This window comes from Coptis chinensis, chromosome 8 (assembly GCF_015680905.1).
Source record: "Coptis chinensis isolate HL-2020 chromosome 8, ASM1568090v1, whole genome shotgun sequence".
Lineage (NCBI taxonomy): Eukaryota > Viridiplantae > Streptophyta > Magnoliopsida > Ranunculales > Ranunculaceae > Coptis > Coptis chinensis.
Genome location: NC_141463.1, coordinates 25,498,696 through 25,518,341, shown reverse-complemented (window position 1 = coordinate 25,518,341; position 19,646 = coordinate 25,498,696). Strand labels below are relative to the sequence as shown.

General features: G+C 36.2%; 1 protein-coding gene across 1 annotated transcript in view; it reads left to right on the top strand.

Annotated features, from left to right (window-relative positions):
- The first annotated feature begins 318 nt into the window (after positions 1 to 318).
- The window catches only part of LOC147480756 (E3 ubiquitin-protein ligase UPL6-like), a 31,016-nt gene continuing 11,688 nt past the window's right edge, over positions 319 to 19,646 (top strand). The window contains 8 exon segments of the mRNA XM_086575768.1: positions 319 to 600; positions 895 to 992; positions 1,225 to 1,352; positions 6,264 to 6,369; positions 7,038 to 7,218; positions 12,077 to 12,259; positions 13,941 to 14,120; positions 19,482 to 19,563. Of these exon segments, the coding sequence (XP_086431894.1) occupies positions 445 to 600; positions 895 to 992; positions 1,225 to 1,352; positions 6,264 to 6,369; positions 7,038 to 7,218; positions 12,077 to 12,259; positions 13,941 to 14,120; positions 19,482 to 19,563 (1,114 nt within the window). The 5' untranslated portion in view covers positions 319 to 444.

Below are 19,646 nucleotides of genomic sequence, written 5' to 3'. Positions count from 1 at the left end.
ATTTTTTTATATTATTAATACTATATTATTATGCCTTAATGCCCTTTCTACGAATAGTTAAAACTTTTTGATATAGAATAATTTAAAAAATATTAAAAAAAAAATCAAATCAATTATATGAAAACGGTCCCCGTTCGTTGAACGGGTTCAAAAACTAGTATATATATATAGAGAATACGAAAGGAGGTAAATCTACATGGCTTCCCTACCATTTTTTTTTCCACAACGATAAATTGACCAATTTGCCACTTATAAAAAAGGCTAACAAACTCCAGGGACTACGCAAACTCTCTACTCCCACTTTTAACGGAAAGCTAAAGAAAAAAAAAAGAGTGAGTTTAGGCCGACATAATATTCCACTTTCTCAAAACCCTCCTTTAAATAGTAGAGAGAGAAGAAGAAGAAGAAAAAAACATTCCGATCAAATTAAGGGAAAAAAAAAAAATGTATTTCAGTGGAGAATCAAGTCGGAAAAGAGTTGATTTAGGTGGGAGAAGTTCAAAAGAAAGAGACAGAGATAAACTCGTTCAACAAACTAAATTAGAACGTGAGCGTAGAGAAAAGTTACGGATTCAGAAAGCTTCTGCTCTTGTAATCCAGGTCAGTAGTTCTGTCCTTAATTCTAATTTTAATGTTTCTATTCACAAATTCACTATTATATGAGGATGTAATACTTTCATTTAAAAAAAAGTGAACCTATAAATGATCAACACGTGTATGCAGTTGGCTTATCAAAGTAATTAGAATTACTAGGGTTGGAATTCAAGCTGGAGTAGTTCGGCTCGAATTCTACCTGTAAAGCAATAACAGAGCTAAAACTAATAATGGGATTAAATGCACAAGAATTCAACCTATTACTGCCAAGTATGGAACTTGACTTATTACTGGATGCAGAAATGCTTCAGAGGGAGGAAGGCTGTACAGGCCGAGCGCTCTAAGATTAGAGAGGAGTTCTACTTGACTTTTGGTAACCGCTGCCAAAAGGTTGATAGGTAAGGGTGTTAGGCTATTATGAATATTGTTTCTGTTTTTATCTTTTTACCCGTGTCGTTAATCTCACTTCAATGTACTTTATTTTCCTGATGTGTATATATACATCATCTAATGAAAAAACATGTTCTTGACTTCAGTTAGTGAAGCCCACCTCCCATTGATTCATAATGCTAGTTTGATTTCCAATGTTCATCTTGTACTTTCTTTGATCTTTTCAAGCTGTTGATTTAGGGACTGTTTTGATGCGGACTCGAAGTTCTTCCGCCAATTGCTTTTCTTCTTCGATGCTCGAAATAGTGGTGATTTTTTTATCCTTGTGGAGACATGCCGATTGCTTCTTCAGTTTGTTCGAGTTAATGGTAGGTTTAATATTAGTTGTTTTTTATATTTGATAAGCAATGTTATCTCAAATATGCTAGTTATTTCTGGTTGGTAGGTGCTTTGTTGTTGCATGAACTTTATTTGGAAGTTGTTTCCTGTTTTCTATGCGATCGAGTGTTCAAGTCAGATGTGTCATAGTAGACAATGTCCTCTATTAAAATGTCATTGTTTGACAGCTAATATGCTCAATACTGTAAAGGAAAGGGAAGGAAAGAAGATGCCAAGAATAGGAGAGGATTAGCTTTTCTCGAGGCAAAAAAAATTAAACATGCAAGATATTGAAAAATGACCATCTCCCTGATTGACACTCTTTATTGTTCAATTGTGGGGCCCAAGCTTTTCAAAAGAAATCAAGAAGAAGTCTGTAGCAAATAGACATTTTTTCTATCGGTAAAATGTGATGTGTGCGTCGTGTGTGTGTATATATATATCATAAAGTCAACTTTGTAGGATGAGATATCCCACTCGATACAATAAAGGGAAAGACAGTTACAATATCAATACTAGAAAAAAAAAAATAAACTACTTAACTACTACAGAAAACTAAAACAAAGGGATGCAATCATGCATGGCTGAGCAAGGATGAAACTAAAACAAATAGACAATTCACAACAAGACTTTTATTTTATTTTTTTTGATCGGTAAAATTCACTTTGCATTTATAGAAACTAGCAAATTGGCACGCGCGTTGCACTTGCGAAGCTAACTAAGTACAACAATAATAATAAAGATTTCAATAGACGGTAACAGGACCATAGAAGTTTTAAAAGCATAGGTAAAATTGGAACATCCGAAGAAAACCAACTGAATACAGGAATCAAAATTTATCACATTTTCACTCATTTTCTTTAAAAAGTAAAACGTTGTCTTGAAACAATTGCAAGAAGAATATGTTTTTAAAAACTGTAAGGAAGGACATGTAAACCAAGCAAATATTATTACATACGCAAAATTGATAGAGAGAATTTCTTATTCTCAGTTCTTACATAATTTTCTGGACCTTTGAATTTATAGAAAAAGGGAACACTGACAGATTGTGTATTAAAGCATAACAAATCAGCATGAGTAGCAATGAAGACCTGCATACTATCTTGAGCTTGAACACTTCATATAAGTTATCCATATGCATTGTACACTTGGATGTTTGGTGAGATGTGTAGTCTTCAAATCCAACACGTTCTCTCTTAGTGCATTCCTTAGCATGGTCGTATGTAGAAGTAATTCTTCTGAATTTGAACTCTTTCACATAGATCAATAGCTCATTCTTGTCTAGTCTTCAATTGAGGGTGCCAGGTGTTTAAGTAATGTTGCTAGTAGAAAAGTGGTCTGGATGAAAAACCTTTCTTGGTGTACACTCACATTATTCCAAGTGCACTCCATGGCTTGGTCGAATTCATAAGCAATTCTTTTGTAGTTAGATTGTTAACATATATAACCTGGTGTCTTGATGTAGGTCTTGTAGCCACAAAAGCGTGCTTTTAGGTGTAGAAACCTTGTTGGTTCACACTCAAATTCTTCTGTGACGAACACCATTTCATTACAATTGGTTGGTCAATGAACCTATAATAATTGTCATCTTTCAAAGTATATACAATACATAAAAGTTGCACCAAACTATTATATATAATTGAAGCATGTCCATTGCTAACCTCTGGCCATTTACATGGTAAAGCAGAGTTTTGAACCCAATTATTGTACGTATATACTGCCCTAATGTAAACCAACTTAAAATTGTATTTACATCATATTGAATTCAAGTGTGCTCAAGCAAGTTTCAAGCATTAATTAGAAAAATCAGGAAATGAGTTTGGAAAAAAAAATTGAGAAACGATACTTTAAGGACCAACCCAGGTGAGCAAACTGTAGATAGTTTAACTTGGGTATTCAGTCCTATTCGAACTTAATGATTCAAACAGCAATGAGGTCTTGTCCAATACTCCAATACCAATGGAAATGACATATACGGTCAAATTCTTGCTAACCATCTAAAAAGTGAACAATCAAAGAAATGACTAAGATGACACAATCCAGTAGTAGGTATATATGAAGCAATAAAAGGGTTTCTTGAATTGTGTACTTTGACGAAAGATCGTCATACTCAACCCACCACACTTCAAAATTGATCTGTGTACTTTGATTTGTTATCACTGGCCAAAAGAAGATATTGAGTAAAAAAACAGGAAAATATCAAAGTGGTCGATGTACCATGCATGATAATAACTAAACTTGAAACGAGTGGTGATTATTATGAGAGATGTATTGATTCTTAAAAACCGGATTCTCGTCTGGTTGTATGATATACAAACAACCTAAACATTCGAGAGAATCCGGAAAAAACTATAACAGAATTAGTGAGAACAACAGAATAACACCAAGGATGAACACATAACTCAACTACTGTAAAAATTGAAAACCGCATTAACTGAAAGAGAGAAGTGCTCCACCACACCAATTCAGAAAAATAAAAACACAAAATAAGAAATGAGCAATAACATGTCAAGATAAATAATCCATGAAAGGACACACCTTTCACAACTTTTTTCCCCAAGTATCTGGCATGATTTTTCACACTCGTTGTAAGGGTGTTCAAAAGTCACCATCTCTAGCAGGCACATCCCGGAAGAGTATGTGTCAACCAACTCACTATAGTTTTTCGTATAGACTGTAGGTGTGGCTATATGCATGAGTCAACATTATGGTATGCTTGTTGGTCTGTTCCAATACCATTGTGACATAAAAAAATGGGGAAAAATGTACGTTGGATGAACATGGATGATTTTCAACCTTGATCAGTTAATGCAGTAATGGGACCAAGTCTAGTTAATTTTCCAGTCACTGATTCATCAAGGTTTACAATATAATGAGAACATCCTTCATAAATCATAAATTGAAAGAAACAGAACTGCACATCAAAATCTCAAATAAAAAGCACTGGAACAGAAGCATCGGTTAGACGCAGGAGACCAAGCGTTTCAAAATTAAACCCTGATCTCCCTAATAAGAAAAATATTTCATCATACTCATTTGATTGAAGTTGTAGACAATCAGATATAGGCAGTAAGAAAATAAAAACATGACTTGAGAAACCAAGGATAGGAAAACAAAATAATACCTTTATATCATCATGCAAATAAGGTCGTTGAATTCCTTTTTCTGAATAGAACATTTCGCAGCATTTTTATTCTTTGAAAAAGGTAACCTACATACAAATCATCGATTGTCGGTGCTATAAGTTGTCCGCACATTAACCGCCTATTCAATGAAACTCCTGCAAAATTGAGGCTGTAAATAAGGCCGTTGAATTCCTTTTTCTGAATAGAACATTTCGCAGCATTTTTATTCTTTGAAAAGGTAACCTACATACAAATCATCGATTGTCGGTGCTATAAGTTGTCCGCACATTAACCACCTATTCAATGAGACTCCTGCAAAATTGAGGCTGTAAATAAGGTTGTTGAATTCCTTTTTCTGAATAGAACATTTCACAGCATTTTTATTCTTTGAAAAAGGTAACCTACATACAAATCATCGATTGTCGGTGCTATAAGTTGTCCGCACATTAACCGCCTATTCAATGAAACTCCTGCAAAATTGAGGCTGTAAATAAGGTCGTTGAATTCCTTTTTCTGAATAGAACATTTCACAGCATTTTTATTCTTTGAAAAAGGTAACCCACATACAAATCATCGTTTGTCGGTGCTATAAGTTGTCCGCACATTAACTGCCTATTCAATGGAACTCCTGCAAAATTGAGGCTGTAACAATGCCCAAAAACAAAAGTAAAACAAAAGAAAAGTTGAAAAGAAAAGAAGAAGAAAATATTAATCTTACCTCTTCCATATCCCGAGACGTTTGATTTGGAATGAAAAGATGAGGAGAGAAAAACAAATGGCGGAAAACCAGTTGGAGTGAGAGAGAGATTAGAGATTAGTGAGTGACTGAGTGGTGGAGAGGATAATGGAGACGAACAGTTATTGGCTTTGTAAAAGACATCTTCTGTCTTTGAAGTGAATGAGTTGAACACCTAAGAGTCGCATTGGTTGGGAAATACATTTTAAGTTCTTTTTTTTTAGGTCGATAATTTAGGAAATACAGTTATATATTTAGTATCAGAAAATAAGGTAATATATTTTTTTTACCAAGGGGAGTTCGCTTTATCTATTAGAATAGATATAATAAATGTTACAATGTTCAAGGGTCTAAGTTTCAAGGAGCTAGTATGATGAGCCAGTCGACTACACTCAACTTCCCGAAAACACCTATTAGGCAATTACAAAAGTCCACTCATCTCACTAGCCCATCCCGATTATATATAAAATCAACAAATTGCAAAGTGATAGAAACTTTCTTCCACGTACTTGAAAAGTGAGCAAAGATTTGGTAGAATTAGTTTATGGCTTTGATCAATTCATATATCTTTTTTTTTTTTTTCGTAAAAGTTGTGGAACATTTACTTTTGTAAGGTTTAGAATATGACTAAGGTGAGGGAGAGAATTAGATTTGAATGGCATGGCACCGGTACATGTTGATATGCTGGACGCTGTTGGGAATCAATTTAATGCACTAGTATTTCAGAGTTTACGACTGCATACCTGGCATAGAAGAGGGAGAAGATTGAAGTCTCAAACTCATATACATTATTAAAGTTACGAAGAGCGAGAGTTATAATTTTGGAGTGCAGTCAACCTAGTCTTCAAGTCAAATAATAATTCTTGGTCAGCTCTACTTTATATCAATTACATTTGAGATTCCTTTTTCTTTATGGCAATAATATGCTCTTCATCATTTCGTAATTGTTTGCTTAGGAATATGGCATTGCTTGCTTCATTCTCACTTCTGTCTCTTACTTGATCTTGTTTATCAGCTGACAAATGTTAACCATGTGACAGGGGATCTTTTCTTTCTGAGGACGAAGGACTGTTCAGAGCATTCCATCATGGACAATAGCGTTAAGCAGCTGGCATATGCATGTCTTCAGGCTGTTCATCAGAATAGGTGGGTGCTTTACCCCTTATGGACTATACCTGTTTGAATTTTCATTTGGAACTTGTCTGGCCATTTGCTACAACTTTGTACTAAATACTTACTAGCTTTGGTTAAAGAATTTAAGAATTTTAAAGCGGCAGTCCTGTTTTTAACGAACTCTTTCATTGTTAAGCGTATGTTTTCTTTTTTGATCGGATGTTACAACTTTACCATCTTTATAACATCTTTCTTATGGAGAATTTACACCCATAGATTTTTTGTCCTCTCAAGAAAGAACAAAGTCAATTTATTCGGAATGTCGATATTTGCTTCATCATGGAAATATGAGATTTTCCTGTTGGATTTTCTCATCTTCTATGATTCACACTGCCATTATGATTACAGTGTGACACATCTCATTTGAAAATATACGTGTATTACTAGTCTTTGACTCTTTGTATTGCTTAATCAGATTATGATTAATCGTAATCATATTTGGTGGATCTGTTTGCCATTCTCCTGAACCTGGTGGGGCTTCAAATGTTTTTCTTGGATTCTGTTTAGTCTCTAGTCTGACCTCTGAAGTTGATATATAATGCAAAGTCTTATAATGTCTTGCACTTTCACAAATCATTTGATTATATCTATAATTTATTATATTTAGTTAGAAGTACTCACACGCAATTTACATTGCATAGGAATCAGTTGAAGGATCAACTTTTGATGTCGTCTGAGTTTGCGGGTTTTCCAGCTGTTTGCTTGCTCGAGACTGTTGTTATTTTGACAAATCCCAACCGTCCACGGGCTTGTAAAACAATTAGATACTTATCACAAAGACGTGTACATGCCATGTTGAGAGACATTGTTTGCTTGGGGATGGTATGTTCTTAACTAAATAATCTTTTTGAAATGATTCTCCGCTATTTTGTTACATCAAGTAAATGTGGTCCTATTCATTGATTATGTTGTTTATCTGTATATATTTCTTTAAATTTATCAATAAACTACTTAATATCTATATAACAAATTAGGGTGGTGTGGGGCCCATAAACCAACCCTAACCTTTGGATTTACTTATAATGCTTATGACGTGGCGGATCTAGGGCTTATGGGGCGTGGACAGTATAATAAGTGGCAACAGGAGTACTGGATAATTGTTTGAAGTCAACAAATGTGGCTGGACTTTTTGGGTGGGCAGTTGGGCTTTTTTCGTTGGGCTTCTACTGGGGTTTTTTAGTGCCGTATGGCACAGGCCAATACTAGTCATTAATAACTTGAGAAAGATGAGGTGATATCAAATTTTCTTCATAACATTTGGAAGAACTAATTTTATTTGTAAAAATATATTTAAGTGAATATCCATAATAAATTATACAAAGTTAGTTGAGGACAAGCGTGCTACAAATACCCCTACCATAATTTATGGGGTTTAAGGCAGCCCCCTACTCGGGCCATTTCAAACAAATCATGAAGCTTACATTCATTTATAATCATCAAGTGGGAGGTTCATTTACAAAGATATACATGCATTTCCTATGGTTCTCAAGGACAATCCTACTGAACCTCAATCCACAAACCCTAAACAAACAATATAAAAGGTAATTTGCCAAGTCTTTTGAGCTGAACTAACTGCCAAGGGTAGAAAAATTCGCCAAACACCCCCCTGTTATGACATGAAACACTGATAACAAGATGCTGGAAGATCCACTAAATGTCATATCAAAATCGAAACATAGAAATTGATTGGTACAACCACAATTTGAGCCAAAGCACCTTAAGGAAAAATATTCTTCACCAATGTTCTAAAAAAGGCTAGGCGGTAGTCGGACGGTCGCCTAGATGCTAGGTGGGTTTTTTTTTCTTATATATATATATATACAACACTTTTTGTACAACAGTTTATACAACACCCCTTTTTAAGTTGAACTAAGAGCTAATACTTTGTGGGTATGATCTTATCACTATAAAGATCAAATCCACAAAATTTGAGTTCATTTCGAAATCTCTACTCCTTTCAAAAGTTGATTTGAAAATGTGATTTTTTTTTAAGTGTCAAGATTTAAAATTTTGCAACCTTCGTTTGGCATCTTTCAAAAATTTCAAACAAGCCCATTTTTGGTAGGGTTGTTATCTATGGTGGAAAAATGACATCTACAAAAAAAAATAAAGTCAGAAGTAAATTTGTAGAGTAAGGGGATAGAGCCACATTCTTTATGTGCACATTGTGCCCACATTTTCGATGTACAAATGAATTAAGGCTTGGTTTTTGGTGGAGATGATCTCACCATCATGAAGATCATTCTTACAAAAAATCATCATATTTGGATGTCTAACCATGCAAAAATTAGTGTTCATTTTTGAACTTGTCATCTAATGGTCCAAAATTTTTGTGAGCATGTTCTCCATAGTGGGGAGATCATATCTACAAAAATTCAGCTCTTAATTCAACTTATAAGTCCACAATTTTGCTTGGATTCGTATCCAATGTGGTTCTATCCCTCACACACACACATATATATATATATCACAAACACCCACTACTTATCAAACTTTACTTATTTACAATTAATTCAAGTATAAAACATTGAAAATGTTTCAAATATTAAACACAAGCAGAAGAACTTCTTTAAAAAAGGCATAAGAGTTGAAGAAGGTGGCTAGTGAACTGCCCGAGTTGAACAACGAGAAAAGAAGAGAGGACTGAAGGGTATGATCTATTTTGAGAGGATGAAGTGAAACATATACTCTTTCGATGTTCTAGGTCTAGGCAAGAACGTTGGGCACCGCCTAGGCGGTTTAGGTCGTTTTTTAGAACAAGGCTCTTCACAACCCAACCTGATCATACATGAATCACTAACCAAAGGATGAAAGCGAGAGGTTGATCCAAAATTAACCCAAAGCTTTGTAAAGGAGTAGATTTGTCTATTTTGGTTTTTACAATTTACTGAAGAGGCCTTAATGATTTGGAAACAGAGAACTTAGACTCCATTTCCCATGCGGGGAATAGCTTTGGGAGGTGGACTCATGGTAGTGGGTTTGGAAAGAGAGAGATGAGTTTATCGTGAAAACCTTCTACTTGGTCTTGACCAACGTGGTTTCCTTGCAAAATCTCAAATCTTGGTGCTATGGAGATGTTCTTTAATTTTTCAAATGAAAGGATTTCGAAGATGTCTATTTCGTTGAAAGTGGTATTCTTTTGTTGGCTTGCCCACTTGGCCACTTGGGAAGGATCAAAATGATTGTTAATCTTATTGAAGGGGTATCAATCTGCCAAACCTTTACTAACATTGCAAATGATGGAGGAAAGTATTGATCACCTTCTTGTCAACTGTCAACTGTCCACTTTCAATTGATGTTTGGAACACTTTCTTCTTCTCATTCCATAAACTTCGGGATCCACAATTAAATGTTAGAGAAGCATTGGTGGGGAAATTGACCGTGTGTTCTATGTCTAGCAAAAGTTCAGTTGGCTAGCAGGTCATATTTCTAGTGGCGGCCATCTAGATATTATGGGAAGAGAAAAATAGGATCTTTGAGCACAGAGAGAAAGAGAGATACAGGAGATAGTGGAAGAGGTCAAAGAAGTTTTCTTCGATTGGGCTAGTGTCTTTGTCTGTCCTAGCTTCTGAGGAAATGTAAACCAATTTCACCCCATTCTTTATTATTTTTCTTGTGTTTATTGGCTTCTAAAGGACCACAAACTTCACCCCACAAAACACAAGCACGTGATTAGTAATATTCTTAAGCTATATATATATATCTAAAAATTTACATCACCTATATAAAATATGGCTTAAATCTTACGATTTACGACTTGATACGATTTATGATTCAGTAAAAATAGAAAACGATCCCCGTTCCGATTCAGGAGTTGACAACTATGCCTAAGATCATTATATTTAACCTTTTGGAGTTGAATGAATTTAATTGAGTTTATTGATTAAAAAAAAAAAATTATTGAGGATGCCTACGGGAATGTGGTACACTAGATATTGAATAGCAAGACAGGTTGGTGTCTGCCTAACCCTATAAGGCTATAACTATTTCAAAACGAAAAAGTAATAAAGGAAAGTTTTATTTCCTTCCCATCATTCCCATCATTATATAGTTACAACCTACAACTTGCGTTAGTGATCGGCAATTTGGCACCATGTCCTTAAAAAGTAAGGAGTTTAAAATTGTGATTTCAATGTTAGGTCACACGTATTTAGAGTATCTTGATTAAGTTGCGTTTAATAAATTGGGTGAAGAGGAGACATTCTCAGTTGTAGCTTTTTATGAAATAGACAAGCTCAGTGAATTTGGCCGATACCATTTTTGTTCCTTTTAGGATGACTTACCTAAGGTGTATTCAATCCATAGACAAGCTTAATGTGAAAGGGAAGGATTTAGAGTTTTAGACAATGTTTGTTCATCGTTCACTTTGTAGATGATGTGAGGAAGTTGTGGATCTTGTTTTTGTTCGATGCTCTATTGCTAGGAGGGCGTGGGAAATATTTTTTGCTTTGTTCCACACAAGGCTTTGGTACATCCGGATGGGACGAAGGAGGCTCTTAGGGTGACATTGTACGTACTCCCCATTTTCCAAGGGAAAGATGGAGTACGAAATTATGGAATTGAAGGAACCGGAGAATCTTCAAACATAAAGTGAAGGAGGCAACTATATAATGGTCAAGGGGAGTGGGACGCTTAAAAAGAATTGAGATTCCAATATTTTATGATTAACTGGGAATTCATTGTACTATAAGCTTTTTGTTTTGTTTATTCAAGTTGGAGGGGAGGGGGTAGCCTAAACTTAGTATTGTGCTAAGATGGGATTACTTTTGCTGTAATGGGCTTCATTTTCAGAAAGTAATGAAATAATAGCTCTATTACTGTTTAAAGTTGTATGTAAAATGGTGAAATACCAAGTGAGTGAATACTATTTCACAATGACAAATAATAAACTAGCAGTCTAGCACTACAATGATGTAATTGATTTTTCACCATGTAAATCAAGATGTATCATGGGTAAAGGTTGTGCTAAAGAAATATTTCTGAAATGAAACGTCAATGTAGAAGTCCAAAGTGTCCTGAGCTGTACCTGAGATTGTAGGAGTAAAGTACTCAACACCCATTAAATCTGTTGGGCGTTATAAGTTAAAACAATGATAAATGTGCATTTTTATTAAATTGCATTATCCATTTTAAGGATCCTTTTACTTTTTGGCTGTGTTGCATGGGTGCGGGATGGAGTGTCTGGTTTGGACACGGTGCGGCGATTTGGACACGGGCGATATCTGAGAATTAGGGTACTGTTTTGCTTGTGTCCGGTGTCCGTGTCCTTACCCGTGTCCGGTACTAGCAGGACAAAGGCACGCGATACAGAGGAAATTAGGGCGCACCCATGCAATAGAGCTTTTGGGAAGAGAGGCGTTTGAGAGAGGAGTCCAAGATCTGAAATGCTGCATTTTGCTAGAAATTTAGAAAGGTTTGAAAACCAGAACATATCTAAGAGCTAAAATGTTATGAGTCATAATATGTATCATTCTTTTCTTGCTAGTCATATTTTGAAGAGTAACTAATGATACAAAGGATCACTAATTAGCACTTTGGTATTCCTCATACCTCAATGATAGTAAACTAAATACTATATCTTACACTTTCACCTTTTAGAACTGCATCTGTCTCTTAGAATTTGAATGAGTTTGGCTTGACAATTTTTTGGTATCTTATCAATATAGATTTCTTTGTGCAGGAAAGTGTGTCGAATCATGACTCCAGCAGGAGAAAATCTTTGTTGGAACAAGTCCTTATCCACATTGTTTCTCACACTGGCCAAAATGATTGTTCCTGCCAGAATACTGACCTAAAATGGAGTTTCTGCCATCAAATTATTACCCTTCCTTTCTTATGGAGGCATTTTCCATTCTTAAAAGAGGTGATCACCCTTATTGGTGTTTTTATGTATATCACATGTTGAATATAGTTTTGTTTTGTTTTTTGTGTGTTTTTTCGTTTTTTTTCCTTTCAGTGAATTTACGTAAAAACTCGGTGCTCCAAGCTGTTTGTATGAATTGGCTCTTGCACACTTTCGTGTGTACAGTTTTAATAAATGTATTTATTGCTTCGATGCACTTTCAAGTCATGCCCAGTAGAACAATGCAGGGGACATTGGTTGATCAATCTTGTTAAGCCTTGGGATGGTCAGCAGTCCACTACCAACTTTAGTGTCTGCTATATCGAACTAAAAGTGACTCCAAGATCAATCTAGCAGCAGTCGATTAACTTTTAACGAAGTTCTAATATTTATATAGCTCGTTCTTTTGGCAGTTAACCTTGTTTAGATAATATTTAGTCAGGGATTATTGTATGTTCGTATCTGTTTTCAGCAATCATTGAGATATCGTTGGGAGGAGGAAAGCGTGCCCCCAGAAATTAGATCTGGAACAACTTCGTTTTTACGTTCCCATTAGCTCAATTTGTTTCCAAGTGGTCTTTCTGAAGGAGGAATTGGCCAATGTCTTGTGCGACATGAAGCTAGAGAAGAAAAAATCTTGAATTTGGTACTGAAGTTTGGAGGCAAAGAGTTTACAATGCATTGACATGTGGAAGATATTGGAATTAACTAGTCTTTGCAGATGAGTGTGGTGTCAATAACTTTCTCTGTAATCTTTTTAACCACATTTTGATGGAGAGCGCAGTACAACTGAGGATTCTTCATTGGCGTGACCTGTGGCTCAAGTCCAGGATGCACGCCAGAAAAGTACAGAAGAAGCATTGGCTCGGAGGATATATCTCAGTTGGTAGAGCTCCAATGTGTAGTTTCTTCGACCTAGTGTGACCCTGGAGCGGACTATGTGAAAACAGGGAGAGCGCAGCTTAAAGCTGATCAAGTTGGTTGGTCAACTGACTCTGGACTGGATCTCTCCGTGCACCTAGATTTGCGTTTAGAACTGGAAATTAACTTTAGTTTTTTTATATGAGTCTGGACTTTGAATTTTAAAGAGTTCGTCTCAGGGAAACTTTGTAGTCTACACTCTCTTGCTATACCCGGGTCAGTTTGCACTCTGTATATTATACAATAGCGAGGCAATGTTGAATTGAGATATTTTGGTCAGCATCAAAGTGGATTTAGTTTGATTTTTCCAAAACATTGCGGTTGTCACTTGGTCAGTAGGCTGTAGGCTCTGCTGTTGTTTAATTATGTTTTCCTTTTATAGTTTGATTTTTACCTCCGCTTAGTTGAACCAACGTGTTGCCCTCAAGTTATATTACAAAATAAGCAACTACACATTTAATAGGGCTGCCCCTCAAGTTTATTCGACATCATTTATGAGGCTAACTCATGTGAGTTTTCATTTAGATATTAGACCCAAAAGTATAAAGTAGTTTGGAAATATGTTGTTTTCCAGAATCTCTTACTACAATTATGTGAGATAGTAAGATGTCTAGAGACGCGGAGACTTTCGTCATATGATATGTTTATTTGATTTAGTAAAATGTTATGCTCGTATTCATTGTTATTATTATTTTATCATCATACTTGCTAGTATTATAATTTTTGTTATCTTAATTGTTATTGTTTTTCTTATTATTGTTGCTGTTGTTGTGTTTTCCAGTTTGCATCTCAGGGGTGGTTTGACCATTATACTCATCAGTTGGCTGTGCATCTGCGTGGGGATGCCAATTTTCTTCCGGCTGATCTATCACGTGATTTTCCGGGGTATGCCTGCCTTTTAGGAAATATATTAGAAGTAGCTGGGGCTGCTTTATCTCGACCAAAGTGCTCAATCCATATGGTAAATATGAAATACTTTCTTTTGTAAATATCCTTACCTTATGGGACATCTTTTTTTTTTGTCCTTCAAGGTAACTTTTCTTATGTATGGTAAACAATGGGGTTGGTGTGGAACCATGATATAAATTTTGACTCCTTAAATATCTCTAGTAGATTTTTAGATTACAAGCGACTAGCATGGTAGTAAGTTTGTAAGGGTAGCTTTAAATCGTAATTTGTATATATCTCCTAGAAGTTTGGTTATATCTCCTAGAAGTTTATTTCACAGTGACTTTCCTACTTTTCTTGAGAAGTTTTGCATTGCTTTGGTATTCAAGGAAGACGTAGTTCCGTAGTTCCTGTATAAAGGAATTGATAGTTCTACTTGTAGTTCTCCGTAATTGCTCTGTTCGAGTGTGCTTGTACTTGTTGCATACCACTTCTCTACATGTAAAAGTTTGTGAATGAAATTTCTCTCATTCTTCTTTTGTGTATCTGTTAAGTTTTCTGAGAAAAAGAAGAATACTCGCCATTATTTTTTGATCACTTTGCAAGTGGTAATTTCACAAGTTTCAAAGGTTTGACCTAAATACTAGATGTATAGCAAAATATTTTCCTTTTAATGGGTTTGACTGCGTTGTTCGCAGCCGAGCTCAATGATGTCATGAGATGGGTATCCACTCCAAAAGTTCCTCTTGATTCTTTCAAATCAAATCACCCACAACTCCACAAGTTCAACATAACTGCAACAGGCAGAAAACCATCACAATTTTTTAATAAAGTTCAAGCCTCATACAAAAAGTTCAGCAATCATCATTGAGCTGTTAAAGGTAGATCAAAATAGGAGATTCCAGACGCCATTTTGTGCCCAGGTGGTGAACATTGTGAGGAGGGTTAGTATGCATTGAAGCATTCCCTCTATGGGAGGGGCTTTTGTTCCTTTATTTTAGATGTCCGGGTACAATGGGTATAGGTAAGCGTATGCGGCCTCTACCAATCTTTTATTGCTTCTTTGAATTAATAAAGAAAATGGTAGAAGGCTATAGTGATTTTCTTAGGCACGTTTATTTGTGCTTTTGCTTTTACTAATATGAAGCATTTGTGCGAAACTAACAAGAGGATGAAAGGGGTAAATGCCATCAGGGATTTGGGTCTCTTTAACTGCTATTTATTTATGAAAACAAAAAAAGGATTATGACTTGGTCCATATTATGAAAAATGATCTTGGTTGTATACATATATGTATACTTTAGCTGCTTGTTCATCAACTGTCTTAACTTTCAAAATTGGGTGTGGGTATTGCCATTTGCATCTTTCAACAAGTCTTGGGCATCGCCAGTAAGCATTGAGGAAGCGCTTTGGTGGCTTGGTGGGGACATCAGCCCATATTCTAACTCAAAGGGAAGGTCGATAACGGAGCATCTTAAGTAAAAGAAATTGTGGGGTTCAAAGGAATCAGAGTTTCTTCAAAACAAGACAAAGGAGACTTTCAAAGTCTTTTTATAAATCAAGGAGACTATTTACGTAAGTAATGAAATTCTTAATGAGGCATTCAAAATTCTTGGGGAGCAGTGATTTTGAGGGGCTTTAGGTTTCAAGTTGTGTTAGTGGGAAGGTTGTAAACTCCCAAATTAGCATCTGGCTGGAGGAGTTTGTCGGCGTGGAGGTTTGGAGAGCCATTATTGCTCTCCATAAGGATAAATCCGCGAGGTCCGGATGGTTTCAATACAGAATTTTATAAAAGGTGTTGGACTGTTGGGAGATTGTGAAGAAGGATGTCATAGACACCTTTCAGGAATCTTTTTTGGCCAATAGCCTGAACAACATCGAGCTCACCCCTAAAAAGGACGGTGGACATAAGTGACTTGAGGCGTATTAGTCTGGTTAGTAGTGCTTATACAATCATTTCTAAGGTTCTGTCGATGTGGCTTAAAAGGAGTAATTTACATTTTGATTGCAGAGGAACAAAGGTCTTTTGTTGATGGTCGACAGATCTTGGATGGAGTTCTCACCGCTAATGAAGAGACCGAGGATAGGGGATCCAACGGTATTCTTGGTAATATTGGTAGGATTGATTTGACAAAGACCTACGATCTTGTGAGTGGGGAGTTCTTAGAGAATGTGATGAGCCGGATGGCCTTTTGATGGAAGTGGCCCAAGTTGATTAAGACTTGTCTGTCTACCACCTCGTTTTTTATCTTGATTAATGGGTTACTCGCTGGTTTCTTTAGAAGCTCAAAAGGTATTAGACACATGGATTCCCTTTCCCCTCCCTTGTTTTTGTTGGTAGTGGAGGTTCTTGGTAAGCTGATTAGTAAGCTATGAGCTTGGTTTTATCAAAGGCTTTCGATGCTCAGGGTCGCGTGCTTGTTTCATATATGCAACATGCAGATGATATTGTGGTCTTTCTAAATTGAGAGTTTTCGCATCTCGGGTTTCTTCATGAGATCCTTTGCTGCTTTGAGTTGGTTTATGGGCTTAAAGTTAACATAGCAAAAAGTATGGTGTTTGAAGTGGGTATGGGTTTGACAGACTTGAGCTTATTGGTTGGAGTGCTGGGACACTGCCTTCAGGACATCTTGGCCTCCCATTGCCAGCTCCACATAAAATCAGTGGGGATTTGGGATCCAGTGATTGAGAATTGGCGGAATTTAAAATGCTGGCACAAGCACATTATTCAAAGGGGCATGTGATTTTGGTTGAGAGCTCTCTCTCAAACTTTCCATTTGATTACATGTCTATTCTTCTTAGGCCGATGAGTGTGGCTAAGAATATTGAGAGGATTAAGATGAACTTCTTATAGAATGATTAGGAGAACCATAGATACCACGTCGTTTATTGAATGATAGTGTGTTTGCTTAAGAGAGCCAAGGGTTTGGGTTTGAGGAGGATGCATCAATTTAATTTGGCATGGAATGGTTCTGGGAGGAGCAAGACTGACTGTGATGAAGAGTGATTAGGTCTAGATTTGGGGAGACCAGTATGGGATGGAAATCATGGAATAATGTTCTGCTTACTACTACATACTGGTGTGGAGTGTGGAAAGAGATTCAAAGGGTTTTAGGTGGATTTTCAGAGTAAGTTCAGCTTTAAATTAGGAGATGGTGCTAGGATTAACTTATGGCAGGAAGTGCTGGTGAGTCAACCATTGTTGTTGGACTTACTGAGACTTCGATGCCTGTTCAAATTTTAAAAATTGCCCCAGTTTTAAAGAAATCCTGTTAGGGAAATCATTTGGGTTGATAGTAGTCATTTTGGTTGGGACTTTGCCATCCACAACTCCATGACAGGTAGGGATATTGTGAGTCTTGCTGCCAATTTGGGGAGATTGGAGACTATCCATGCTGTGAGACCAAACGGTGATTGCCGATTTTGGAATTTTAGCAATGCTTAGACATTTAGCACCAAACCTTTCTATTTCAGCGACCTAATCCCTCAACCAATTTCCCTAGCTCTTTTATCTCTGTCAAGTTTTTTTTTTAATTTGGTGTCCTGCACAAAATGAAATGCTAACCATAGATAACTTTATCAAAAGAAAGAAAATCATTGTAAACTTTTGCCCCTTGTGTTCGTTTGATGTAGAGTAGTCTCTTTCATCCATTCTCCTTTCTCTTGGGAGGTGTAGTTTCATTTTCTTTGACAATTGCGGGTGGTTTGGTTTGTTCCCCACTCCTTGAAGGAGTTATAGAGGCGTGTAAGATATGAAATATTACTCCTTTCGCGATCATGTGGGGACTTTGGTTGGAATCGAATCGGAGGCATTTTGAGGATACATCGCACTTAGTGGAGGAGGTGATTATTTTGATAAAAGGTCTCGTCTTCCTTTGGTCAAAGATAGGGAGGAATCGTGTGACACTCCTGTTAGAAAATTTGTATTTAGATGGGAATCTTTGTTAGGCAATGCTTAGCGAGATTTAGTTGTTTTGGTTTTGTCTTTTTTCAGTTTGCTATTGTCGTATTTGTAATGTTATTTTTGGATGTGTCATCCTATTGCTTTGTATTCTCTGTTTATATATGATAAATCTCTTTCTTTACCGATACAGAAAAAAAAGGTAAGGATTGTATCTTTTGGAGAGTAATAAAATATACACTTTACCGTAAAAAATGAAAAAAGGAAGTGATATGTTGACGAAGCCTGCCATGATTAGATTAAATTCTCCCTTTATGTTAGTAATCTGGGAATTACTTGGAAGTTGGAACTTTCTAAATCAGAATGTGCTTTTTCAACTTGGTGTTTGATGTCTAGTCTCAAGTAAAACACAACATTTAGCCCTACTCAGGAGATGATATGGAGTCTTTTACCTGATCATGATGACGTCAGGAGTAGCTACTTGGCCCGTTGTTTCAAAACCTTTTTCCAAATCTTTGTTTGTGTAGGCTTTCTTTTCTCAAAGTCAAATACCCTCTTTCAGAGCTTAAGCAACAGTCTCAATGTCCTCTTGGATGAATTCATGAATGATCTAGAACAGTAGGCCTCAATTGCTGATACTTTTTAATAGTTCAGTTTTTCCGTGAGAAAGATGCGTCTATGTCAGAGAATGCAATTGTGGGTTAGTACAAAACAAGTTTTGGGAAGTTCCGAGTGAATGGACTTCTAGTTGCTCCTTAATCCTGTGGAAGAATGCCAGAGTTGTAAATGACTAAATGTTGTCTATGAAGTTCCTTTATGATCAGCTTTCCAGCTTCTCGGATATTTTGTAAAACAAAGTTCCTCTTATGGAGATGCTATATGCAATAATGAATTTATTTTAACATACGGCAGGAACTATTGCCAAAGTAACCTTCTCTAGAATATGTTGTGATTCTCTTTTTCTAAAGATACCCGGTGTATGGCCTGTAGCTGTAATAATGACACCGTCTCCGCGGTTGCAGTGTTAGATTCTTTAATCATTAGCCATGCACATGCTCAGATTCTTTGATTAGCTTGATATTTATCAAGCTCTCTTGTCACCAGGTTTTATATAGGTCATCCTCAGACTTGTTCATTCCGCTTTTATTTTCCACAATCCAAAAGTATGGTCTTTGTTATACCCCTTAAATTTTGTCTTTTTATCAGTCCATCTTATGATGGCATATTATTTGTTCTAAGTTTTATATACTGGAGTATTTGTTGATAGATGATTGCTCTGCTTTTTGTTTGTCTGGTATTTTTATGTAAACAATTAATGTCTTCTACTTGGGAAGGCCCGTCATTTTCTTTGTCTCTATATAAGCCAATCATTCATATTTTGTCAATACTGGGAATCTGGACTCGTCAGTCTTCTGAACTTTTATGTCGATGATCCTAATTAATATTACTTTCCAAATCTGAATGATCAGTTCATTCCACAAATAGTGATACGTTGTATGTGTAACATTCTCTTCCATTTTTTATTTGGATCAGGCCATAGACTTTGCAGCTGTTTCGGCATATATGCTGGATGCGCTTCCACCTCTAAAATCTTTTAATAGAGGAAGCAAAGAAAGTACGTCTTTCTTCTGCTACACTTGATTACTCAAAAGTATTTCTAATAAGATCTAGGAAAGGTTTGCCATTCAATATCTCTAT